At 35.7% G+C, this 16,807-nt stretch overlaps 1 protein-coding gene across 9 annotated transcripts in view; it reads right to left on the bottom strand.

Annotated features, from left to right (window-relative positions):
- TMEM117 (transmembrane protein 117) overlaps nucleotides 1-16,807 on the bottom strand; it is a 485,759-nt gene that overhangs the window by 232,586 nt on the left and 236,366 nt on the right. For 8 of the 9 annotated variants that reach the window (XM_021092567.1, XM_021092568.1, XM_021092575.1 and 5 more), the window contains one exon: nucleotides 2,805-2,904. The exons of the other annotated variant lie outside the window; for it this stretch is intronic. In XM_021092567.1, coding sequence (XP_020948226.1) covers nucleotides 2,805-2,904 — 100 coding nt within the window. The remainder of the gene's footprint in view (nucleotides 1-2,804; nucleotides 2,905-16,807) is intronic. 9 annotated transcript variants of the gene reach the window in all.

Here is a 16,807-nt window from a genome sequence, read left to right as displayed (position 1 = left end):
GGCATGAACATGGGCCAATACAGGAATACACAGCCACGGTGTCGCATGAGACACTCAGCATTTTTGTTTCATGTACGTCTTCATGATAGAGCTCTTCTCTGCAACTAACATGAGGGGCCAGCTCAAGGCTGAATTACACCACTCAGCATTTTATGTATTTCTTTTATACTAATTTTTAAAAATTTATTTGAGAAAAAATTGATAACTTTAACCCTGATACATCTATCTATAGATAGATAGATATATCTTCCTCTGCCCAAGACATACCAAAAAAGCCCAGAAACGTTAGGACTACCTGGGAAATTGAACTTAGTGGAGCTTGACACAGTAATGTGAGGGCCAAAGACCTTTGTCAGATTGGTTAAAATCAGCTTCACCTATGGATCACATCAGTCCTGATGTGCCTTTTAAAACCATAGAAAAGTTCTGAATTATTTCCACCAAAGAAAAATCCTCAATTTCTGAAATAAGCTGAAAGTCACACTTTTATTAGAAAGGTAAATAGTCACTTGCTTTTCCAGGACAGTCACCTTCATCATTGATATTCATTTCATGATGAGAATTCTATGGACAAATGAAGGTCAAAGCTTCCTTAGTCTCCTCTCAGGAGGAAAACTATTATTTTTTAAAATGTTATCAAGGCACACATATGTAGACATATAAATATTTATACGGAAACTTACCACCTAGTCAGTGAATAGAAATGGGAATAAGAATGATGTGTTCTGGGAACCCTCCCTGTGTGACTGTATTTTCAAATCAGGAGAGAGCCGTTTCTTTTGCCACGTCTATCCCTGTGGCTGATAGCGAAAGGTCAGGATTTCAGATAACAAAAGCAAAAAGGGATTTTGATTCTCCCCCAGTTTATAGAGAGGAAAAGATGAGAGAGGCTCCCGAAGGTTAAGTGACTTAAGATCACATTGCTGGGTTAAACCTATAACACAGTTTTCTTGACTTTCAATCCAGGGCTACTTCTGTGGTATTGGAAGTATTGATCAGAGCAGTAATCTATGGTATAGGAAAAGGTTAAAAGTTAATAGATTAGCCCGTAGAAATAGGGGCACGAAAGTCATAAATTTAGGGGAAACGCTGAAAGTCGGCCAGACACTGGAGAGAAAGAAAGACCACAGATTAAACTGTGGAATTAACTGGAATTCCCCTAAACCACAAGAGTAGGGCAGGAGAGTGCAGGGTTAAAAATCCACCCAGGAAGGGTGAAAGGTCGTTGGTCAAATTGTCCTGTGCATTTGCTCTCAATGGTGCATCAGACCTCACTTTATGGTTCAAAGAAAAGCAGCCTCACTTAAAAAAATATATATATACATATATAACCAATAAATAGGGGCAGAGCTCTATGTGGCCTTCTAGGAAACACTATTTTGACGGTAAGACTAGGGAGAAGTTGGGTTGAACTGGCTCACAAATACATAATGATGTCATCATGAGAAAGAAAATGATTTATGTATCAAATGGCTGACTTGAGCCTAAAAACTCCAGGGTGGCTCAAAAACAGGCTAGACAAACTCTTTTTATGGTTACTCTTGCAGGATGATGACAGTAGTAGCAGTTAAGATATAATTGCTATCCATTCCTGGATAACATCTGTTCTAGGTAAGAAGCAAAGTTATCAACAGACATGTCAATGGCAGTAACTGTAGTGACAACACCCCTGCAGGACCAGGGACACATCTATAGGTGTGTCCTTGCCAAGTCGTGTTTACTTTGGGCATCACTCTTCTTTTGGTTAAGTCCCCTCATTTTCAAGTGAATGAATGAGTAAAGCTAATTAGGATTAACTACACTTATGAAAGGTGTCAATGAAGGTTAAAATGTTCCTTTTTTTTTTTAAATGCCACACCTATTGCACATGGAAGCTCCCAGCCAGGGGTCAAATCGGAGCTGCAGCTGCAGGCCTAGGCCACAGCCACAGCAACACCAGATCCAAGCTGCATCTGTGACCTACACCTCAGCTTGCAGCAATGCCAGATCCTTAGCCCACTGAGCAAGGTCAGAGATGGAACCCGCATCCTCATGGATACTATGTTGGGTTCTCGACCTGCTGTGCCACAATGGGAACTCCAAAATGCTCCATTTTTATGAGAGTTATGCTCTTTGCACTTTGGGATTCTCTTATAAGCTTATAGGACCTAGGGTCTTTAAGCTACATACTATCTTTAATTAACCCAATGGTTAAAAACAGAAATTACCCTCTTGGCAGATAAGCTCAGCATAAAACATGGTTTGTCTATTTGTTGCAGGCTTATAACAATAAAGACTTATAATGCACCAAAGAGATTAGACAACTCTCAGAACTCTTTAGTTCCCATTAAGTTAGTAGGTTCAATAAGGAAAACAAATGTAGAAAGCTATTGTTAAAGTCTTTTAAAAATGTTTCATACGGTCTTCTGACACAGGCCAAACAATAGTTCTTACCTGAAAAGTGCACATGTAAAAAAATTAATCTTCACAAAATTATTTAGAAATTCACAGGGAAGAAGTTTCTATGACTGTGTATAGGTTTGTATATACACACATATATGCACATGTATATATCTTTATGCATATGCATATATATATTTTACATATCAATATCCCAGTGGACAGCCATCAATAGTATTATAATTGCATTGATTTTTTTTCCCTGAGGTTAAGAGAGACTGCATACATTCTCTCGATTTATCTACACTCATGAATTTGTTTTCACTTGAAAGAAAGGTAACTATTTTGCTCACAGCCGTCAAAAGCAGCATTACAAACATGTCTTTGAGCTGACGTTCGGAATGAGTGAAGTTAAAATTTCTTACCATCCAAGCCGTGACAAAGTCCCCCATCCAGGTCCCTACTGCAGCTAATTTCATGAAACTTTCATTTCGGATGCCCATATAGTCTGTAATGATATATGCTCTGTGGAAACAAACACACAAGACATTGTCCAGACTCAGAGAGCCATATAGGCAAAGCTTTCTGGTTCACCAACATGCAAAGGGACTTCTCCCCTTTTACCAAGCTTTCTTGCTTTTGTCTCATCATATATGCTTATAAGTCTGAAAGGCTAGAAAGAGCTCTGAGGGTGTCTGGGTCAGTTCCAATTAGATGTAAAGATGAATTATGGCTTATACCAATAACCATGTGCATTTCGTTTTTGAGCTGTAGGACTGACAACAGCTTTTGGAAAATCAAACAGAAATACTCAGCAAAAGCATCATTTCACGCTCACTCAAGTATGAGGAGAGCAGAAACAATTCCTGAATTAGAGGAACTTGAAAGGAAGAGAAGAGCTCACTTTCCTTCAGTCTGTCAAGTTAGAACTATTGAAAAGGTGCTGGAAATAGGCTGTAGGCATAATATCATACCTGAATAATGTTCAGAAGAATATTAAATTTTGAGAAAAATCTCCATCCAGTGAAGCAGTAACACGCACTGAATCATGTCAAAGACGTGTGGCTTAAATTATTATTGAATAATAATAGCCAGAAGGTTTAATTCCACCATTCTTTTGGCATAGCTAATCCCTATTTGCTGGCTATAATACCAATTCATATTCCTCACAGCTCAGAAAGAGATTCAAAAGGACACCTGATCATTAAATACATTAAGACCATGCTTACTGTTTATCAAGCATTTTCATTTTCTCATTTATAGTTAAGAAAATCTGAAGTATTATTTTTCCCATTCTGTAACTGCTCTAGAAAAGTGGGACTCAAAAGAGATCACTTAACCTGCCCAATCAATACCACATTACTAATGAATGGTAGTTAGGAACCAAATTTCTCTCTATGAATTTTTTTAACTCTAAGTTTTTTTAATTCATATTTCTCTTGCTTTAAATTTCACTCCTTTTCTTAAACATAATAATACCTACACAACTTAGAGTACTAGTTACACTTGAATCTTCTTAGATCAACTTTAAAGCAATATGACGTAGAATGACATGTTGGATAGTTATCTACTGAAACTATAAAGAAGCCCATTTTGAAGTCACTGAGAGTTAAATCATCTCCAATTCAGTTATTATTTTTTCTGGAATTATTTCAGACAGTTTTTTCATCCATAAAATAAACAGATATTTTAAAAAATGTTATTTAACAACAAAAACAATCAAATTTTTAAAACAATTCTTTGTTCGCATGCTTCATTCACCCACCTTGGAGGGGCTATGTATATATCTTCAGGTCTCACTTCAATATCCATGGGTTTCCATAATAGCCAAACAATTTTAGTTACCATAAATCGCATTCTACCAAATGTGCTAGAGATTGTTGTTAGCAATTTAAATAAAGTCTCCATCAACTTTCATATCAACACAATGAAACATACTGTTATTTTTGTTTTGCAAATATGGAATTGAGGTTTTAGAGAAATTTTGCAACTTTCTCAAGGTCGAGCATCTAATACATTTAGTAAAGGGATACAAGATTTGAATCTATATTTGATTGGCTCCCAAATCCAGGCACTTAACCACTGTGCTATAGCTTCTTCCTACAAGTGTTAGTGAAGATATAAAAGACACAAAGAATATCTCTCTTCTCTGGTATTTTGGTAAGACAATGCGACTTAAGACAATTCCTGTGAGGATAATTCATCATAAGTCAAAAGTAGCATCAAGAAGCTACAGCTCCCCAGAGCTACCACCATGTCTTAGACTCCCACCTATACTGAATTTACTCATCTAAGCAGTTCTTGAGCAGTGAACTCAGTACATTATAGAGTATTAGCTCTGGCCACTGTCCAGCTCTTTAATTACATCTATTTTGAAGATTTTGTTCAATGATAAATCTCTACCTGTCCACTTTGTCAATGAATTCTAGACTACACTGGGCTAGGGTAGAAGTTTCAGGCTGCATTTCTTGTGGTTGTATAGATGTGTGTAAGAGAAGGCATTGTTCTTCTATTTCGGTATCTAAAAATAGGGGATAATGTGGTAAGCATGCAACCAACCAATGATCCAGCCAAGAAAAAATAAAAAAACTAAATAAAATACAAAATTACTCCCCAAATTTGCTTAAAGATATGAGAGCTGATGAAGCAATGAGGACAAGAAAAACCAAGATACCAGATTGGAGAGAATTGTGAAAAGGTTAACTACAGTTTCTCTGGGGACATTAGCTGATTCCTTGTTCAAGGCAAGAGGATGAGAATCTGGACTTGGCCTGGGAAGAGGGCAGTCTCACTGGTTAAAGAGGCAACATTCAAAACAGGGAGCCAAGATTCTTGTGATAAAGGAGAGGCCCAGAAGAGAGCAGGACACCCAGTTGGTTTTCCTTTGAAGACATTTGCCAGATTATGAGCTTGTGCAGGTAAAATGCTAACAGAGTAAGCAGAAAGTCTCTGTAAAGTATAGCAGAGGTTTGGCAAGTTCACCATGCTGAGGAAACTATTATAATTCAGAACTTGCCAGAGGGAATGACCCAAGAGATTATACAGAATAGAGAGGGCTAGAGAAAACCAGAGATGTATGGGACCTTGATGAAATTGTAAATCAGTCCTGACCCAGTCCATTCCATGATTGAATTAAGGTGATTAGTTTCTACTGTTTCCCTCCAACAGAGGAAAGAGTGACCCTTTTCAGGAAGAATAAAATATCATCTAGATCCTCCATATATTTCATGTATAAAATCCATCATTTCTTTAAAAATTACTAGGATGTTAAAAAAAGAGGACCCTACCACTGAAAACCAAGAGAAAAAACAATAGCTAAACTAGATAACAAGCTCCATGAGAACTAGGGTTATTTTGTCCATTCTTTTCACTGTTAATTCCTCAGAACCCAGAGCATAGCCTACAAACAGTAAGTGATCAGTAAACATCTGCTTAATTTATGAATTAAGAAACAGGTAAACCTAGGGTTTAATCCCTAGAAATGGCAGTAAAATAAGATTGAATCATAAAGAACTTTTCCACAAAGAGGTTAAACATGCTTTTAAATTGTTTTGTGTTCACTTTATTGCTGCAGCTACAGTTACAATTCTTTCACTACAGAATAACTACCTGTATTCATCTAAATATATGTATCAGCACAAAAGAGAGAAATGCCCCTCTCTGTGACTGGGTGCCATGATAATGCAGAAAAGATGACACAGACAATTTATGAATGAACTAATATATTTAAAAATGAAGAGTTAAAAATTAGTAGTTATTCTTAATTTTGCTTCTTTGGACAAATATGGAGAAGAATTACAAATATATATGCCCTAAACAGTTTAAGCTACTACCTTATTGATCTGCATACCCATTAACATTTAACAATATTTCCTGCCCAGGTTGAAAAGGACACCATTTGCATATATTTATATCATAAATTTCAGCCAGTTTGAATATCATGTTGGACTCTGAAAAAGTGAAGCTATGGATCTTATATACCCAATGGTTTTAGGGAGTGATTCAGAATTAAATTTTATTTGCTAGGAATAACAATTAAATTTTTAGTTTTGTTCAGAGTTTTAGCTAATTATTTCAACTATTCATACATCTTTCATTTGTTCTGTTTTGTACTTTAGCTGGTTATTTCCACTGGGCATAGATCTGGAATATACTGCAGTCCTACCAGCCTTCCAGGGAAATATTTATCATTGATATTCAAAGATTCTAAATGAATTTCTTTTCAGGCTACAACTCGGTTTTCATTTTTTCTTGAGATTTCAAGTTTAGCCTGTCAAATTCATACCACATGTGTGGCAACATCAATATACAGGATCTTGGAAAGGTTCATAATTATCATAACAACCTGAAAACATGAGCTACTAAGCCTGTCATACCTAGTGAAAGCTGTGTGCTACATGGCCATCAACTAAACAGATTCTAACATGGGCTAAAGAGTCAGTACAACTATAATATAGTGAATTGGCCTTACAGGTGAGAGTCTTGATCACTACCAACAAAAGCTACAGTTTACTTCAGTCTATTACTTATATGTAAGTGGATGCAGTCAATGCCAGGTGATTTAGAAGCAAGATCTCTGAAAGTTTAACAAGAGGCAGTAAACATAGATCAGCAAACCAATATGGATTCATGCTTCGCTGAAGATCCATCTGTGGCCAGCTGGATTCATAATGTCACATCTGTCTCTTCCAGCCATGTTTAGGCAACACAAACAAGAATTGGGGGCTTCATACACAAGTAAATCATAGATAAGGAGTTGACTTAACATGACTGCAGACCTGCATTAAACACAAAGAAACTAAAGCAAAAACTCTAAATGTTCTGAAGGCTTTGAGATGAAAAATCTGTCACTATAAAAATGTCAGAAATTAAACCTAGATTTATTATAGTAATGTTTTTCAATCTTTTTGTTTGCAATGAAATGATTAACAGCCTTTAATCCAGTCACTGGGTCAACTATTATCCAAATAACTGCATTTTAATAGTATTATCCAAATAACCACATACTAAAGAATTCAATACATGGGTATGGACCTTCTAAGCAAGACCTAGGGTATGAAGTTATGGAGAAAGATCCAATGAATGTCATAAATTTTGAAGACAATTGTTACAAGGAGATTGGAATGGCTAGAATTGCATCTGTACCTAAAAATGCTTAGAGATAAAATTCCATCACTAATTTCCCAACTTTAGTCATTCATTGGTTCTAATTCTATAAGGAAGACATATATAAATAGAGTAAAGATTGAGTTTTCATTGAATAAACCGATCCTAACTGTTAACACATGCACATTAAATCAACCCTTCCTTTCATTCTTCGCCTTGCTTCAGCACATTCAGTGAAATTCATTTGTAGTAGATAGAGAAACCTTAAAATAACAACAATTCCTCCCTCTTTTTTACCCTTCACATTTTATTAATCAGTAAGGTTACTTTTAAAAGGCCCTCAAATCTATGCTGTTTTTCTGGCATTGCCACTGCCAACATTTTAACTCTGTTCATAATATCTCTAATCTGAATTATGCAAGAGCCTCCTATTTCTATATGACTATCTTCACCTTATTATAGATGCTTTACTGCCACTATGGTAACTTCTGTGGGATTAATCAGCTGTACTAGAGGAGCACGAGTCCTGGAATTAGAAAGTACCAGGTTTGCACACCACTTCTCCACTGTATAACCTGGGACAAATGATCAACTTGATAATCATCCATTCCCTTATCTGTATAAAGGGGATAAAAAATGTGTTCCCTTCGCAAGAGTTTCTTACGAATTACATGAAATAAAGAATGTAAAGCTTCAAAGCACAACTATTTCAGAATAGGTACGTGAAAAAAAAAAAAAAAGGCAGATCTCTGACCTACTGACCATTTCCAAAGTAACATAGTGGTTCCCATGGAATAAGCATGGACAAGAGGATCCTTCACTCTCTACAAGCCATCTTATTTTTTTAGACTCATCTTTTTTCTCACAGCCCCCTCTTTGTCCATCATGAAGCCAATCTCACCAAATATCCCATCATTCTATGATGTACCCCAGCATCTTTGTATTCAGTGCTCTCTTTTTTCTGGAACGCCATCCCCTTCCTTCTGTCCCAGTATTACTAACTCAGCATGTCCACTGAGAAATATCCTGCTGTTATCCCTGAAAGTCATCCCTTCCATGGTGTTACTATAACACGATGAATATACTTCTAGGTCTGCCCCTCTCTCCCACAAGACTTAGTTTATCAAGGGTGAAGAACACGTTTCTTTCACCTAAATAGATGAAATTCTTTGTTCAGTGTACACATTATCATTTAGGAAAACAAAAATATTTAAATGAATTAAGTAGTCGATTGATATAAAAAGATTATTTAGATCATCTGATACCAGAGCCAAAATGATAAAGATTAAAAAAAAATGATTTGCAATGTAAGAGAAAATAAAAGAAAGCCACAGATAAATTGCGGGTCATGTAATTAACTATGATGTTCTAACAAAGAATAGAATATCAATGTATCATTTGTATACCTCTTCTAGAATAAAAAGATAGAGGCCAGAATATAACCAGATCGAAATGAAGAACACATCCTCAACTTTCTGCAGTCACACACTGTAATTTATTTAATTTAAATATAATTTAGTTGACTAATAATGAAAAAAGTAAAATAATGTAAAATCTCTGAATGGTATCTACTGAATCATTATTTTAAAACAATTCTCTTAAAGGAGGCTATATCAATACATAATTTCATGCACCAATTTGCTGGCACAAACAGGGAAAGAGCTATATAAAAAATACATTTATTTTATCCATGTGAAAAAAGAAAGAAAATTTATTTCATTGCCCTTCAAATGTATACTGTCAAACTACATTTGTTGTTTGTCCTTTAAAGTCAAAATTTAGAAGTTTACAAGGCTGTAAAACAATATAGCCTCAAAAATAATATAAAAGTTACAGAATTTTTCTGGTTACACTCAAGTTTTTTTCTCAGTTCACTTTTTATCAACTTTACAAATACTCCAGGAATATACAATCTAATTGGATGCTCAAAATGGGCCTGTTTTGTACCTGAAATGAATTAAATAATCATAACCAAGACACTTTGTGAATCTTTACTAAAGTCATTGGAAAAATAATAGAAAGACCAATTTTTTTAAAAAACCTGAGTTTGTTACTAAGAGAAACTTAATAAACCACAAAGGAATCCAGAAAAAAATCACAAATTACCTAACATTAATTTCATATATAACTTAATCACATTTTAATGTTAAATAACATTCGGTGCATTTATAACTATATAAAATATATCTGAACTGTGAAAGTGAATTGCAAGCTAACCCAGAATGGCATTCATTAATTTATCCTACATAATGATACTTCCTTCCAAACTAATTAGAAAGGCATAAAATAACTTACAGATTCTACTAAGATTCTGATACTGCGCAAAGTAAGACAAAAAGCAAGTTTGGTGTTAATGGATATATGTCAGTGAAGGTATGTGTTCATGGCTGTTTTTAACAAAACAAAATATATGAGAAATAATGGAGTGAAAACACTGGGACATAAATACAATAATTAACTTTTGTCTGAAACCATAGTATTTCTACTGTAACAAAGTAAAAACATAAAAAATGAGACTCTTTCTACTTCCTACAGAATGTTCAAACTCAAAATACAATTGCTTTGCAATAATGTGATAATTTTTTTTTTTCCTTCTCTTTTCCTTCCTCTCCTTCCCCTTCTCCTTCTTCATCTCCTTTTGGATATGAATTTAAGCACTGCTTATTCTCTTCTCCATGACTACTTGACACTGTTTCTCAATCATTTATTCCCTATTCTTGTTGAAGAAATTTTAGGCTTCAGCATTATAAAATGTGGAGGGGGGAGGCTATTTTTCCATCTAAGAACTATTCTTGCAGCATATGAATTTATATTAGACAAGCATGTATCATATTTCATATTACTTTACTCATTAAGCAAATCGTTATTGATGTCTCCCTAGATGCTAGACCACGAGCCTAATTTTCCAAGAGGAAAGAAATAGCATCCCACAGCTAGGGGTTACTTCCTGGATTACCATCCAATACCTCTTGTCTAATAATTTCCTCCCTCCTGCATCACTTTCTCCCAGTTCATAGAGTCAAGGGGTGAGCTTTGGACACATGCATACTGTAATAACCAAGCATGCTTATTTTTTTTTTTTTTCCTTTTCTGGTAATTTAAAACCAAGATTTGGAGAGAGAGGAAATAGCTTCCAGGAAGTTGAATTTTAAAAAGCTCAGTAATACTGGTGACCACATTCTATCCCCTGTGAACTGGGAAACTAAATTTGCAGCAAGAAATAACGAGAGATAGAGATAGAGATCAAGATGGGAAAGGGAGGGTTGAGGCAGGACCAAAGAAGAAAGACAGGAGAGTTGGAGCCACGGGAGTCTAATTCTTAAGCCTTCTGGAGACCTGCATTTCTGCACTTTGGATTCCGCAGAACACCCTGTTAATTCCTAGAAATTATAACTGCCCTCATCTTTGTTCTTAAGATAGCTTGACTGAGCTTCTGCTAGTTGCAATGAAAGGAGATGCAACTATTCACTAAGAAAAAAAATGTAGAACCTAAAAATGCAGTTTTGAATATTTTGTTCGGTTTTAACAATACTGTAATAACCCCTTTTAGAAAGGAAGGGCACCAAATTGGCTGCAAGATAAGAATCACCAGTGTGGCCGACAGACTGAGGTTTGTTTTCAGACTACTAACAAGAACAGGTTCATTCTTTATGTCACTGCCCAAGACAATGGAGAGACTCTTGTTTAAATCTCAATGTACTATTTACGTATACAAATTTGTAAGTGTGCCAAAGTTTAAAATAAGATTTCCCTCCCCAGTTAAAAATGTGTAGGTGTATTCTAGTTAAAATCAATCTGTTAGAATGCATTTCCATTTTGTCAGATGTAGGGCACACCATGAATGTCAAATGAGTAACAGTAAGTGAGGGAGTATCTATGCATTTAACAGATTAAAAAGTAAGTAAGATGTTATATCTCTTAGTTTGCTAATCTAAAGGGCGCCTTCTTTTGAAATAAAACATGTTGACAAAAGACTAAATATAAATAGATTGTGTGGTTTAGAGAGATTGGAGTCTGCATTTCCCACCATTAAGGATATTCATGGGTCTGCTACAAAGTGTCAGGAGACGGTAACAAAAAGATTAGATTATGTGGATTGCCTTTAGTGTAGAATACAGAGCTGAGAGAGTGTCCACAGGGATTTGTGAGGGGAGCCCTAGGACTGAGTTTGCCTATGGTATGAGTGACTTGGAGTAGCAGATAGAGGACTCTGAAACACTTCCCAGCTGTTAAACGCTACCGGGATGCTAACTAGCACACACCTTTGCCCTCAGTCATCTCTGGATTTGGACCCTCTGGGTAGGAGCCAAGCTTGCTCATGGGGCATCTCTTTAGCCTAACAATGAGTGTCTAATTATCATCAAATGCACTTCAAATTAGACGTGAGATCATTCTTATTGCTCTATAAAGTTGCTCTGCAATCTCACTAATTATACGGCTTCATTTGCTTTATTTAACAGTAAAGAATTGCATGTTCTGCTTTTGCAATGTTTGCTTCACAGGCTATGCCACACCAGCCTATGTAAGAAAAAAAAAAAAGGAAATAAGGCCACATTTTCACCCACTTGTTCAGGTCCAGTAAATTTCTCTCAAATAATTCAATGAGTTTTCATTGTTTCATTTGTGCTTTTGTCTTTTGCTTTTTACAGCTGCACCTGTGGCATATGGAAGTTCCTAGGCTAGGGGTCGAATTGGAGCTATAGCTGAGGCCTATGCCACAGCCACAGCAACACCAGATCTCAGCTGCGTCTGTGACCTTCACCGCAGCTTGTGGCAACCCGGGATACTTAACCCACTGAGTGAGGCCAGGGATCAAACCCACATCCTCGTCAAGACTATGTCAGGTTCTTTACCCAAGGAGCCACAGTGGGAACTCCTCATTTGTGCTTTTATTTTTTATTTATTTTTGCTTTTTATGGCCGTACCTGTGGCATATGGAATTTCCTGGGCTAGGGGTGGAATCAGAGCTATAGCTGCCAGCCTACACCACAGCCATGGCGATGCCAGATCCTAGCCGAATCTGTGACCTATAGCATAGCTCATGGCAACACAGGATCCCTAACCCACTGAGCAGGGCCAGAGAAAGAACCCACATCCTCATGGATACTAGTTGGGTTTGTTACTGCTGAGCTACAATGGGAACTCCCATTTGTGCTTTTAGAACTAGTACTTTTAGGGACCTTTTTTCCTTTTTTAGGGACCTATTGTACCCTTTGATACCTTCTCCAATTCTGTTATCAGTCATCAATGGCCCCACCTTATGACCCTATGTCTGTGCCAGTACATGCTAATATCAACATTGCTGTTGATGCCTTATAGCCTCAAATACCCATGGAGATAATGGAAAAATGCTTCTTATTCATTTATTTTAATTGAGTTAACATTGGCCTATAACATTATATAAGTTTCATGTGTACAACATTATGTTTCAATTCCTGGACACATTACAGTATGCTCACCACCAAAGTTTAGTTGCTGGGGATTTCTACAAAATGTATAAAGAAAAATACCAATTCTTCTCAAACTATTTCCCCCAAATCAAATTTCCTCCCGAATTCATTCTATGAGGCCACCACTGCCCTGATATCCAAACCTGACAAAGACACTACCAAAAAAAAATAAAATAAAATAAAATAAAAATAAGACGTCATTATCGCTGATGAATACAGATGGAAAAATGCTCAGTAAAATGTTGGCAGTTCAAATTCAACAATATATAAGAAGGATCACATACCATCATCAAGTACAATTTATTCCAGAGATGCAGAAGTGGTCCAATAACTGCAAATCAATTAATGTGATAAGAGCACATTAACAAAGAGAAGGATAAAAGTTACAATGATCATCTCAATGGATGCAGAAAAAGGCATGTGAAAAAAATTCAGCACGCATTCATGATAAACCCCTCATCAAAGTGGCTATAGAGGGAACACATCTTAACATAATAAAAGCCATTTATGAAAAATCCATATCTAACATCAGCATCAGTGGTGAAAAGCTGAAAGCCTCTCCTCTAAAATCAGGAACAAGACAAGGATTGCCACTCTCACCTCTTCTATTTCATATAATATTGGAAGGGCTAGCCATGACAATCAGACAAGAAAAAGAAATAAAAGGCATCCAAATTAAAAAGGAAGAAATAAAACTGTCACTATTTACAGAAGACACATATAGAAAACCCTAAAGTTCCCACCAAAAAAACTACTAGAATTAATAAGTGAATTCTGTAAAGTTCCCAGATACAAGATTAATATATAGAAATCTGTTGCCTTTCTATACACTAATAATGAACTATCAGAAAGAGAAAGCAAGAAAACAATCTCATTTAAAATCATGGGAAAAGAATAAAAGTCAAAAAGAGTAAAATACTTAGCAATAAACTTAAAACAAGGAGGTGAAAGAACAAAATAATGCCATTTTGTAGTAACATGGATGCATGTAGAGATTCTCATACTGAGTGAAGTAAGTCAGAAAGAGCAAGAAAAATGCCATATGATATCACTTTATGTGGAATCTAAAAAATAGGCACAAAAGCGTATCTACGAAATAGAAACAGACTCAAAGACATGGAGGACAGACTTGTAGCTGCCAAGGGGAAGGAAGAGTGAGAGGGATGGACTGAGAATTTGGGGTTAGTAGATACAAACTATTACATTTAAAATGGATAAACAACAAGGTCCTACTATACAGCATAGGAAACTACATCAAATCTCCTGGAATAGACCATGATGGAAAAGAATATAAAAAGTAGATGTGTGTGTGTGTGTGTATGTGTGTATACACTGAGTCACTTCTTGTACAGCAGAAATTGGCACAACATTGTAAATCAACTATATTTTAATTTTGAAAAAGAAGATGTGGTATTTATATGCCACAGAGTATTACTCAGCCATAAAAAAGGAATGTCATGCTGCCATTTGCAAAAATGTGGATGGGCCTACAGGGTATTAATGCTTAGTAAAATAACTGAGATAGGGAATGGCAAATACTGTTTAAAACTAATAAAACCAGAAGATGAAACTTACTCCACCTAGATAATATGGATGTTTGCTATCTGGAAAAACTCAAGCAGAGAGTTAGACACCTTAGAGAAAATAGAAACTATAAAAAATACAACTTTTTTATATTAAATTGTGTCTCACTACCCGCAATACTGTTTATCCGGGTTGAAGACAGAAGTTTCATCTCAAAGAAAACTGACCAGCTCTGCCCTCCCCAAAAAGCTTATGCATAACTGGGGATACCACAGTGAAATAAACAATTTCCTATCAACCACAATCCCCCACCAAAGTCTTACTGGTCACAAGCCTGTCTATGCACAGAGACTTTCCATCATATTTTATTGGCACTATCAAAAAATTAACACGCTTCAGACATTACCATATATTTGAGGAAAATTTATAACAAGGAAAAAAAGCTCAAAACTAAACAAAAATGAGATGCTCAGTGGAAACAGACAATACAGAAAGCAGAGGAAAAAAAGTGTGCAGATAGAATAAGGTCACTTTTTCAGAGTTGCAAAATCAAAATTCAATTATATGTTGTCTATAAAAAAATACAAACTAAGACTACATAAAGGTTAAAATTAAAATAGTAAAAAAGGTTGAAAAAATAACATGCAAACAATAACAAGAAATGTGGTGTAGCTATAATAATATCAATTAAGGCAAATGTATTTTTATAAATTAGAGAACTTTACTAATGACAAAAGACTCAACTTATCAGAAAGAAAAAATGGAAATACACAATAGTGAGGATAAGCAAAGCTGATCTTGTGAAAAGACATAAAATTGATCACTCTCTAGTAAGACTGATTAAAATATAAAGTATGTATAACCAATGTCAGAAACGAAAAAGAGGCATCGCTGCAGATCCTTCAAAGAGTAAACCAATGGGTGTACATTTTATGAAATTTAAATGAAATCAATACATTTCTAGAAAAACACTTGCAAATTACCAAAATGTACACAGGAATAATAAAAAGTATTTTAAAAACAGGTCTATGCACCACATTGAATTTATAATTAGAAACTTTACCATAGGAAAATTCCAGGCCCAGATGTGCACATGGGCACCAAGAGAAATGTGCAGGAATGTTTATAGCATCATTATTTATAATAGCCTGAAACTGGAAACAGCCAGAATGTCTATCAACAGAAAAATGGATAAATATATTACAGCACAGTCACACAATGGAGACTATTCAACAACGAAAATGAACAAATTACCACTATACAAAGCCTGGATGGAGCTCAGAAACTTACATAAAAGAAGCCAGGACACCCCCCCCCCAAAAAAAAGAACATATTGTATGCTTTTAGGTCTATAAAGCTCAGAAATAGGCAAAACTAAACTACAGTGATTAGGAAAGTATTATAAGCAGTAAAACTACAAAGCAAGAAAGCAAAAGGCATAACAGTGAGATAGGGGTTACTTTGGAGAAAGAGAGGTTTATTATTAGGAATGACAGCCAGGGGGCTTCTGGGGTGCTGGCAATGATTTTTTGTTTCATGCAAATTGTAATAACACGAGTATGATGGGTGTTCACTTAAAATATTTGAAAATGGTTTACTTTGCAATAATTAAGCTGTATATATATGTTATATGTGCTTTTGTATAGGTATATAATTTCCACATTAAAAAATCAAGGTACTTGTTATTATAGAAAATATTAACTAATGGTAGGTATTACTTTCATCTTATAGGAGAAAGACAGGGATAGCAAAAGATCAACACAGCTTTTGGGAGGAAATTATGTTTTGGTTGGATTGGAGAGTCCAGCAAAGGGAGGCAGAGGAGCAACAAAGATTCCTGAATTATGAGCAAGCTCATGTGTGTTGAAGCCATGCAATCAGTGAGCCATCCTGGCTAAAGCAAGGACAATATGAAGGAATAATCAAAGATGAAACTGAAAATTAAGGATGTTGGAAAGGGCCCTGAAGACCTACAAGGTAATTGAGCTTCTGTTTTAGAGCTTGTGGACAATTCTTGGAATTTAGGCTGTTTGAGCTTCTTCCATAAGGGCTGTATTTGAAATACTTTTCTGCTTTTTCACTAGCCATGCTTCTTGGTGACTCAATAGAAAAGTGATGATATAGCTTTATCAAACACAAGGACTACCACATTGACATCCATAGTGCCTGATAAGGGAGAGAGTAAATCAAGGGCCATTTGAAAGACCCATAAAAATGTACATTTCCTTCAATGATTTCAAGGGGTGAAACGCAAAGTCAGCTCATGAAGGTCCCTGCATTAGGATAAGAAAGTTACTGGAGAAGGCAAATAAGAAAGCGTATAATAAACCTTCGTGACTCTAGCAAAG

The sequence above is a fragment of the Sus scrofa genome, chromosome 5 (assembly GCF_000003025.6).
Source record: "Sus scrofa isolate TJ Tabasco breed Duroc chromosome 5, Sscrofa11.1, whole genome shotgun sequence".
NCBI classification, from domain to species: Eukaryota; Metazoa; Chordata; class Mammalia; order Artiodactyla; family Suidae; genus Sus; species Sus scrofa.
The sequence above is the reverse complement of the archived record's forward strand: the minus strand, read 5'-3'. Positions and strand labels throughout refer to the sequence as shown.